This window comes from Coenobita brevimanus, chromosome 53 (assembly GCF_032717465.1).
Source record: "Coenobita brevimanus isolate Jiangsu-jjx chromosome 53, ASM3271746v2, whole genome shotgun sequence".
NCBI lineage: Eukaryota > Metazoa > Arthropoda > Malacostraca > Decapoda > Coenobitidae > Coenobita > Coenobita brevimanus.
In genome coordinates this window covers 42,599,241-42,610,671 of record NC_137006.1, presented here as the reverse complement: position 1 = coordinate 42,610,671, position 11,431 = coordinate 42,599,241, and the positions used below count along the sequence as shown (strand labels likewise).

Sequence of the window (11,431 nt, the reverse complement as noted above, 5' to 3'; positions counted from 1 at the left end):
TTGTCCCGATTTTTACAGAGAGAGAGAGAGAGAGTATCGCCAAACTGTACCACCAACTCAACTACTCAGCTCAGTACCCCAGCCACGTCATCTTCTCACCTACCCTAGCAACCCATCGTACCCACCGACCCTGAAGACTTCCCACCGTACCCACCCACTTCTCTCTGAAAACTCACCCACCCTGCCCACCCACTCCACTCTCGGAGCCCACCCATTCTATCCACCCACTCCTTCCACTGGCCCCTCCAAAATGCCCAGTCACTCTTCCTACCCAACCCCCACTCTTTATCCCACCCCACTCACCCATTCCAACCCCACTCATCCACCAAACTCATCCCCGCACCGATCCAGCCTCTCACGCACGCACCCCACCGCACACACCCATTTACCAACCCATCTAGCCCTGCAACCCACCCCAAGCCACTCCACATACTGCACCCAGCCAACCCATCCCACCCTTACCAACCATCCTCCCCACCCCTCCTGGCGATGCACCGAACTAGCACATTCCACCCCACCCACCCAGCCAACTAATAGAGGCTGCCTGTTCAATGCGTCTTTTCAAATTTTTCTTGAACGAATGAAGGCTTCTGCTTGCTTTAATACATACTGTGAGGCAAACTGTTAAAGTCTTTGGTCGCTGCATAGAAGAATGTACAGACGTCCTGGCCTATGTCTTCTAAGTCTTTCTCTCACTATCCACTGTTGTCTTCATCCATCAGCCTCTCATCTTCATTTTCTTGACTCCTTCTCTTCCCTGTTTCCTGCTCTTCCTTGCTTCTTCCCACTTCCCTGTTCTTCCTTTCATTACACCTTCGTCTTCAGCATCCTTTTCCTGTCTACCTCATTTTTGTTTCCTTCATTTCTTTCCTTCTCGTCTTTTCTTGCCTTTCACTTCTCTTTGGTTGCTTCTTCCTCCTCCTTCATTCCTCTTCCTCATGCTGCCTTTCTCTCCTCCTCCTCCTCTTCCCTTCCCTCAGGTACAGCCAAGAAGACCATCTGAGCGAAGTACGTCAGCTTATCTGTTTGGGAAAAGATGAGATTTATAGTTGAGTTGGCCCTCAGACTCTCTCTCTCTCTCTCTCTCTCTCTTTCTCTCTCTCTCCTCAGTATACTTTTCTCATTCCTTTTTTTTTTTCTTTTTTTTTTTTTAGTAGGAGCATTTCGAAGAAGGGTATTGTCGGTCTGCCAATTACAAACTTTTTTTTTTTTTTTTTTTAATCAAATATCAGCCGTGTAGATTTTAGTACAGCCTCATATTAGGGGTTTCAGACTGCATCATATATATAGTACTTACGTTCTTAATTTGTTTCTGTTGACATCAAACCAATTCGATAGAACTCTCTCTCTCTCTCTCTCTCTCTCTCTCTTACCCAGTGGTGGGCAGCGCAAACGAAGAAGGACCTTGCGCAAGCGCAATGCGCAATCCACAGTTCACTATCTTGCACAAGCGCAAGTGCGCAATCTGACAAATATTTAGCTTGCGCAATGTCGCAAAGCGCAAGCGCAAACCATTTGCATATAGTTGTGGGAATTACTGTAAAATATTGAGATACTTAAATAAAATAGCATACTTTTATTTATTATTATTCTATCTATCTATCTATTGCCAGACGCCTTAATCCCGTAAGGGGTGGCCACTGGCCACAAACAAGCAACAAATCGCCTCCATGTCACCCTGTCCCCCGCCATTTCACTGCCCTGATCCCAGCTCACCCCCCCTCTCTCATATACTTCTCCATCTCATCCTTGGCCTCCCCCTTCCCCTCCCCCTTCCACCTCACTGACATACACTCTCCTCGTTAGTCTCTCACTCTCCATCCTCTCCATATGACCAAACCACCTCAATGTGTTTCTCCTAACGCTTCCTATCACATCCACATCCACACCACAACGCTCCTTTATATCCTCATTTGTCAGCCAGTCTCTCCATGTAACTCCACAGGCTCCTCTCAAATAACTCAATTTTTTCCACAGCTCTCACTCTTGACTACTGTCCCTCCAACAAGGTCAAATCTTCACTTCCATACATTAGGGCTGGTATCACAATACTGTCATGCAGAAACTTTTTCACTCGTGGAAGGTCAAAGAGAAGAGTGAGCGGGCTACGGAACGGAGGGACTGGGAAACAAAGGCTGTGATGTTGCCAGTTTTACTTTTATCTGCATTTTCGCAAGACATTTTATTTAATACTTTAATATAGATATACAACAGTATGTGTAATTCCTTACAAAAAACATTAAAACATATTATTTAATTAAAAAATCCACAGCCTAATAAGTTATTAGGCCGTGGATATTTGATTTAAATAATATGTTTCAATGATTCTTGTTAGGAATTGCATATGCTACTCTTAATAAATAATGTATTTTTAATTTATTATAATTTACTAATAATAATAATTCAAGAAATATTAAATATATTATCTCTGTTGAAGCATTTTAAGAAACGCTACTACCCTCCGTCCCTCCCGCCTCCCCCCAGCAGAACCCTTGCTACCCACCTGAGCCCCCCCCATCCCTTGTCCAGACACACGGGAAGCTCCCAAGATCACGCATCCCTTGGACTGTGCAGTGCGCAATCCACAGGACAGGTGCACAAGGCAGGTGCGCAAGCGCAAATTTAGTTGTGCAAGCACAACTAAATTTGCTCTTGCGCACCTACCTTTTCATGTGCGAAAGCACAATATTGCGCGTGGTCTCGTGCAGTGCGCAAGGCGCAAACGATATTCACCAGAGCGCAAAGGTGCGCAATTGCACTTTGCACAAATGTTTGTGCACCTGCCCAGCACTGCTCTTACCCATGCCTCTGGTGAACGCCCTGGGCTTCTCCTGTCTGTGAACAGCTAAGTAGTAGACAGGCAGACCCGTCCCCATAACCACCACAGCCACCACAGCCTCCATGGGTTTCCTTATCAGGGGAAAGATGGTGAGGAAGAACGAGAAGATGAAGAAGATGATGGGGAAGCCGAGCCAGATCTGGGGAGCAAAAGAAAAGTCAGAACTAGATGATAAATAATGGTAACAGGATTAGTAACGCACACTGATAACATTGGTGGATGCTTCAAGGTGTGGAAGATGATGATGACGACAATGATGACGATGATGATGGATTAGAATAGATGGAAGAGAATAGATGGATTAGAATGGATGATTAAAGATGGGAATAATAAGGAATCATCTGATGATATAGAGAATAAACTATAAAAGATGCCTCCGAAGTCACCAAAACGTTACCGCACCGAGACTGGCTAGTACAGGGCAGGGCATATGATGTCACCTTAAAATTACTCGTACCTACAGTAGTATTACATTGAAATCACACCTGCTATTATTTCACCATATTATGTTGAAATTTATCCTACATCAACATCACTTCAACCTAAAATCACACTGATGTCACAGTGCCATGATGAGTTGGTGCATGTCAGAGTAAATATGAAGTCACTTTGAAATCATCCCTACTTATTTTGCACCCTAACCAACTTCATCTGACTCTTGAAGCCACATTGATGACACTCTACACTCATCAGTCTGTACAGGTTTACAATGTAGCCATGATATCAATCTTACCTATTAATTACTTGAAATCACCCCTATAATTGTTTCATTCTACTCTGACATTACCATATCCTTGAAGTTAGGCCACTGTCACTGTATCTTGATGGGCCTGTGCAGATGTACACGTCATCTTCATGTCATCCTTACCTATCAGCACATTGAACTCGCCTACTGTTACATTGAAATCACCTACTGTTACACTGAAATCACCTACTGTTACATTGAAATCATCTACTGTTACATTGAAATCACCTACTGTTACATTGAAATCACCTATTATTACACTGAAATCACCTATTATTACACTGAAATCACCCTGATCAAAATCTCCCTCCGCCTGATGTCACTGTACCTTGATGGGTCTATGCAGGTCTGGCTGCTTGATGCGGAAGTAGAAGAAGGACCCAGTACAGCCGAGACTCGCTAGGTTGGCAGCGAAGCCTGCGTAGTTGATGAGTATTGTTACGTTGGAGGTTACAAACATCACCGTGGTGATTGCTGCCTGGGGTGGAGAGAGACAAGGTTAAAGTATCTGTTTGTCTGTGTGTCTACCTGCCTGTTATCTACCTGTCTATCCATCCAACTGATTGTCTACTGTTTATCTCCTTCATGTCTGACAATGTACTTTCTATTCTATTTTTACTACTAACCACAGACTATACTCGTATTATTTAACTTAGGACAGACATTCATCCAAGGATGAATATAATCGTGTAGTGGGAGCAGGAATAATGTGTAAAACGTCATCACAGTGAAGTGGATAACTGGACTAAAATAAGTCTTGAATGGCTCAACATTTTCTACAACATGTTCACCAAACTGTACATTCAAATACTACTGTAAAGTTTGTTTGCCTCTCCTCCCTCTATTTCCTCGCTGCATTCACAGACGCTTGAATGTGACGTAGTGGATTGAGGTGCATATTGTCATTCATCTGTGGGTGATATTATGCACGTTTGTCCACTGTTTCTCCTCCCAACATCTGTGAATCCAGAGATGAGAAAGAGGCAGAGGAGATATGTGGAGTTTTGTATTTAACTGTACACTCTTGAGCCTCTATGCCCACCCCTAAGTGAAAGGAAAGTCTTAGCCAGAGTTTTATATGGAACAAGGATCGGTTGTTGCTGGACAGAAGCATTTTTTGACTGTGTGACTAACAGCATCATTGCGAACTATTCCTCGAGTAGGTTAACGAAGCTTTGAACAACCACTATACTAGTGGTAGTAGTAGTACTAGTAGTAGTAGTACTTGTGGTAGTAGTAGTAATAGTAGTAGTGTTTCTGGGTGGTGGAGTGAGAGGACCCGCATTTTCATCTAAAAATTTTTAGTAAAAATGATTGTGGGTTCTTAGAAATTTGTACCCACTACATCATAAAGTGTACATTGATTTACAACTGAAAATTTTTTTAAAGTATCTGTGACATATAGCTTGGAAAATGTGAAAAAGTGTTAAAATTTCAATGTGAGAGGGAATGAGGGTGATGGGTTTGTGTGGAGTGATGGTTGAGAGCTGAGATGCTGACCTGAGAGGTTTTCAGAAGGACGGTAACACCATAACTAGATCATAGCCACCCAACACCCACCACCACACGTGTCCTGTCCCCCACACCCACAATATAAGTAGCCCCATGCTCACTCACAATATAATTACCTCTCTGAAACGTCTTTTTCATGTTTATCAACTTTGTCCACAAGTAACAATGAGACGTGGGAAGCCAATCACACACCTCTTGCTCGCTCCACTATCCTTGGATCACAAACTTAATTACACTAACACATCAGCTGTTACCACACACTGTAAATTACAAGCATCACTGACCAACACACACACTGCCCCTACACCACACCACTCTTACCCCAACACCATAACACTTAAACACCCAGTACCACTGCACTGTACAACAACAATGCATCACACTTCATCTGCTGCAACACACACACACACACACACACACACACACACCTCACCCCTACACTGTAATGCCTGAAGACCCAGTATCATTAAATAGGGCCGTACAGTATTGCACCACCCCCTTGGGTCACCTACGCGACTCTGAAATAAAGAAGCGTTGTTTTACATCATTACCCATCCCCGTCCCGAAGGGGCCTGGGGACGGGTACTGTTTTCACTCGGTTTGTCTGTTTGTCTGTCTGTCCGTCTGTATGTCTGTTAACAACTTTACAGGAAAACTATTGGTGCGATTTTGAACAAAATTACAGGGATGATGGGCTATGACATTCTGATCGCCTGATTCAGTTTTGGGCCAAATTGAGGCAAGGTCCAGGCTGTAGACTCCCAAAAATGTGAAATGTAAAAATCGTTTTTTCGCTATAATTCCTTTCAAATTAGTCATATCGACATGAAACCAAAACTTAAATGTGCCTATTTCAAAATATCTGCATCCTATAACATGCCTCATTTCATCAGGGGAGTCACCTTCCAGTTAGCGCTAAGGGGATCATTGTCAGGAGAGTCGGGCCCAAAATTTCAAATGGGTGTAAAATTGTCAACTTTCACCGATTTACTCCAAATTTGATATGTGACATCTTTGACTAGATACCCTCTTATGTTTAGATTTACCCCATTTGAGGTAATTTATCCTGTCCCCCGACCCCTGTCCTAAAGTCAGTTGGCCTTGTTAGTACTTTACAGAATTGGACAATAAAGTGATAATCGGATAACAGATGATTATCGAGGCTTAATTTTGTTATCGGACTGTTATCGGAAGTTAACTGGCATAATCGTTATCGGACCACTTAACTTCCGATAACTCGATTTTTTTGTCCGATAATGTCCATTACTATTTTGTCCGATAAAGTTTGTATCGTTTTAATTTCTTTTTAGGTTCTTCAATATAACTGTTATTCTTTGTTGTTGATTCTGTTTCTTGTAATTGGAAAGTTTAAACTATAACTGGTTATATAATTGATATAATTTGTTGTTCATTCTATTTGCTGTCATTTACATGTATACCCGTATGTGTTATATAAATGAGATATACAGCTCAGATTTATTGTTTATTTGTCTCGTATGTGCAACAAAATCGTGCAATGATTAATTTTCATTTCTCTTTATAGTGATGAAAATTATATGGTTTGTAAAAATGATTACTTTTTCTTGGATAAGCATATAAAAGCATTTTCTCTGGGTTTTGAGGCTTTTTTCCTTTTTTTTTTATATATTTAAAAAGCTATTGTTATTGAAGTATTGTCAACTTCCGATAACTAGATAACTAGGTATTAAAATTATCGGATTATCGATATCGGACTTAAAAATTGTGGTTATGGGATTGTCGATATTGAAGTTAGCTTTTCAGTTATCGATGTGCAGTATTGGTATTCATCCTTCTCTGATTAATGCTTGGCCTGCTTCTTCTTCCTCTCCCCTTGCACGGTGGAGACTCAGACTGACCCAGAACCAAGCGCTCCTGTCACTCACATTGCACCATCGTCTACTCCTGCTATTCATTCCGACTCTTCTTCTGACGCCCCTGCTCCATCTTCATACTCTCAGGCCGCTGCTACTTCTCTGGCAGTGCGACCTAAACAGAAGTCAGACAAACCTGAAAAAACTAACTTGACAACCCTTACCAAGTCACGACCTCATGTCTTACCTGCTCCTGGTCCAGCGAGGGAGAGAAAGGGTAGCTCTTCCTCGGTGGGCTCTGGAAGCCTCATTATTGATGAGCAAATGGAGGTTTCCATCAGCAAGCACCGGGATAGGTCCCCCGGTAGTTGCTCGCCTGCTGGCGGCCGACGAAAAAAGACCAAGCACACTGGCCCCCAGCGTAAATCTTAAACCGCCGCATTCACTGTGTTACGGTGGAATTGTAGAGGTCTTTGGAATAAATTTACAATATAGCAATCTTGCTTTCCATACACAGGCCAAACGTTGTTTGTTTACAGGAGATGCGCCTGGAGGATCACCCTGATCCTCCACAGTTCAGACACTACCACCTGTATAGAAGATATGAAGGTCACGGAGTTGCCATATACACACACAAATCACACCCACAAACGGAAGTGATTCTAAATTCTACTCTGGAAGCGGTCGCGTGCAGAGTAAAATTTAATAACACGTATCTGTCTATTTGCTCTCTGTACTGTCCTCCACATGGCTCCATTGATAGTGATGCTTTACATTCACTATTTGACCATCTTCCTGGCATAACGTTAGTGTTGGGCTATTTTAACGCCCATCACTATCAATGCGGCAGCTTGAGGATCGATGGTCGTGGGGAGCAAGTAGCCGACCTAATACTACAGTCCAACCTCTGTCTTCTGAACGATGGTAGAGCGACTCGTGTAGATGATCGTACTGGTAACTTTTCGGCCACTGATTTATCTCTGGCCTCCCCTGGTATACATCAAGATTTCTCATGGGACCCATATGACGACTCCTTGGGAAGTGATCATTTACCCATCTGTCTTACTTATACACGTGACATCGTCTCGGACCCTCAACCTCCAAAATTTAACTATAAGAAAACAGATTGGGGATCCTTCTCAAGGATCGCCAATTTAGATATATCTGGGGAGACCACAGATGTTAAGGTCGAAAATATAACCCAATCCATATTACACGTAGCTGAGGCTGCTATTCCCAAGACTTCTACAGTTCATGCGAAGCATAGAGCACATTGGTGGACGCCGGATTGCCGACAAGCATTAAGAAAACGCAATAGGAGATACAGGATTTTTGATAGTCAGCCCACTGAGGAAAATATTATTGCATAAAAACAGGCACGGGCTGAGGCAAGGAGAATAATAAGAAGGGCCAAACGTGACTCCTGGCGGTCCTTTGTGTCCACGGTGACTCGTACAACACCATTACGTAAAGTCTGGTCCACTTTTAGAATATTAAATAACAACGGCCCATACTTCCCTGTCACCACCCTGCAGGTGAATAACACCATCTATGACGAGCCCGTGGACGTTGCTAACATCCTCGCCAGGAGTTTTTCTCATGTAAGTAGCTCAGCCAATTACGACCCACGTTTTCAACACATAAAAGCACAGCTGAGCTACAGATCATAGACTTTGCCATAGAAGACGTAGACTCCCCGTACAACCAAGAGTTTACGCTAGATGAACTGCTCCTTGCCCTTAAATCCTGTAAAGACACCAGCCCTGGACCAGACACTATCACGTACGGTATGATCCAGCATCATAATCAGGACAACTTGATTAAGATGTTAGCATTGTACAATGAGATTTGGGCGTCTCGAACGTTCCCAAACTCATGGCACTTTGCGCACATCATACCGATACCCAAAGAGGCTGGTCGTCTTATGAATCCCACTTCATTTCGTCCTATTGTGTTGACTTCTTGTCTATGTAAGGACATGGAACGTATGGTAAACAATAGGCTTCTTTTTGTTTTAGAGTCGAAGAATTTGTTAAATGATCAACAATGTGGCTTCCGTAAATACAGAAGTTCACTAGATCATTTAATGAATTTGGAGCACTGTATAGCAGAGGCATTTGCCAATAAAGAATTCATGATAGGGGTGTTCTTGGACATCCATAAAGCCTATGACATGACATGGCGACACGGTATACTAATGAAGCTCTATGCTCATGGTTTAAGAGGAAATTTGCCTATTTGTATTTCAAATTTCTTAAGGGACAGGACTTTCTCTGTCAAATTGCCCCGTAACGTAACATCGGATATATTTATCCAGGAAAACGGGGTGCCACAGGGAAGTGTGCTTAGTCCTACTTTATTTAGTATTATGATCAATGATATTGTGTCATCAGCTCCCATCCTGAGGAATCTTAAATACTCGCTCTACGCTGACGATTGTGCAATATGGCACTCATCCCATAATGCACAATTTTCGGCTGGTCGGATTCAAGCGGCCCTTGACTCCGTCCACTAATGAGCCTTGCAGTGGGGATTTAAGTTTTCCGTTCGTAAGTGTGCCGCTGTAGTTTTCACGACTCGTAACGTACCTAATTTGTGCTTAACTTTGGATAATCAGGTGGTACCTTTTCAAAATTCTATAAATTTGGGGGGCCTACATTTTCATCGTCGTTTGAACTTTAAAATTCATGTTAATACTTTGCTTGCTCGTTGCAATAAACCAGTAAATGTCCTCAAGTACCTAGCGGATACTACATGGGGTGCCGACAGAAAGTTTTTATTAATGGTGTATAAGTCCCTCATTTGATCAAAGCTAGACTATGGCGCACAGGTGTATGGCTCGGCATCCAGTGCCACGCTGAAAGGATTGGATGTGCTACAGAATAAATGTTTGCAAATGTGTCTTGGAGCCGTCCGTTGTACCCGTGTAGCTCATATGGAAGTGGAGGCGAATGTGCCTCCCCTCCGTATTCGCCATGACCACCTGGCCTTGTCCTACGGCATAAGGACATTTAGGAAAAGTAATATCGGCAATGTGACCTGTACCCCCCTGCGTCAATACCACCACCTTCTGCGGGGGGTGCGTCAGCCACTTGCCGTTCACCTCCACTTACTGACTCAGGAGCTTGGTGTGGACCCCAGTGACTGTGACAAGTTAGTGTTAAAAAATATAGCGCCTTGGGAGCCACCTGGCTTTACTGTTGATGTTACATGGCTCCCAGCACCTAAGACCAAGGCGCCGGAGGCGGAGGTCCACCACTTGTTTCGTAACATCATCATTCGTCACTTGGGGTCCCACCACTTGTACACCGACGGCTCCAAGTCGAGTGAATGTGTGGGTGCAAGTGTGTGGTCGACTGATTGTGCACTCAGGTACCGGTTGCCGACTCATACATCTGTGTTTACCTCCGAACTTTTTGCTATTGACAAAGCCATACACTATGCTCTCAATTCTAGGCATGACTCATTTGTCATATTTTCGGATTCAAAATCAGCCCTTCAGGCAATTGCATCTTGCACTACGGACTCTCACGAGATCCAGGGCCGCATCGTTAATAAGTTGCATTCATGCAACAAGTCATTCATGCTGATCTGGGTGCCTGGTCATTGTCGTATCTACGGCAATGAACAGGCTGACTTACTTGCAAAGTCGGCTGTAGAGCTCGAGGAGACTTAGAATGTTCCTCGTGATCTACGGTCGAGTCTCTCTCTCGGAAAGAAATCAATAAATCTTCTGTGGCAAGGTCAGTGGATCAGACTAAATATTCCAACTTGTAAGCCGTACCTGGACGACTGGGACACTGCCAACCGTCCTAGTCGCCTGGAAGAAAAAGTGTTGGCTCACTTACGGCTTAATGCCACCATATTAACACATATGAAACCTTATATGGAAAAACGATTCCCGCCGCACTGTGACATCTGTGATGCGGTGTTATCTATCAGTCATATCCTGCGCTGTCAGCGATTTATTCGTGAACGTGCTTCACTTATAAATTACTGCGGCGAAGCAGACGTCCCCTTCACCCTTTCCACCATCCTGGGTGATGGGGACATTGTTATGACTGATAAATTGATGGCTTTCTTGAGACAGACCGGACTGATCAGAGTGATGTGACTTTTTTACTGTGGTTATGGTTTTAATCAACGGTAAATATATATATATATTGTAATATTAATTAGGGTTGACAGTTGACATATTTGAAATAGTTCCTCCTCCCACTGATCTATTTCTAATATTGATGTCCCCTACATTAAGCCAAGTTCCTCGCCTGACAGTCACCAGCTGATGAGTGCAAGTGTGCAATATAGGAAGGTATTGGGCACTTGCAGTCGATGGTGGTCTGCTGGGCGAGGTTCTTCACTTTTTGTACAAATTATGTAAATACATTATACCATATCGCTTAATTCATTCTAATTAGGGACGACAGCTGACGTACGAGTATATGGAAATGTTCCTGACTCGTCTGGTTCCCTTTCATATATTGATGTCCCCTATATTAGGTT

General features: G+C 43.3%; 1 protein-coding gene across 1 annotated transcript in view; it reads right to left on the bottom strand.

The window, feature by feature from the left end:
• Positions 1–936: 936 nt before the first annotated feature.
• The window catches only part of LOC145400810 (large neutral amino acids transporter small subunit 2-like), a 17,751-nt gene continuing 7,256 nt past the window's right edge, over positions 937–11,431 (bottom strand). Inside the window, exons 7-9 of the mRNA XM_080273246.1 lie at positions 3,913–4,062; positions 2,801–2,978; positions 937–1,022 (exon numbers count right to left, since the gene is read on the bottom strand). Of these exons, the coding sequence (XP_080129372.1) occupies positions 937–1,022; positions 2,801–2,978; positions 3,913–4,062 (414 nt within the window). The remainder of the gene's footprint in view (positions 1,023–2,800; positions 2,979–3,912; positions 4,063–11,431) is intronic.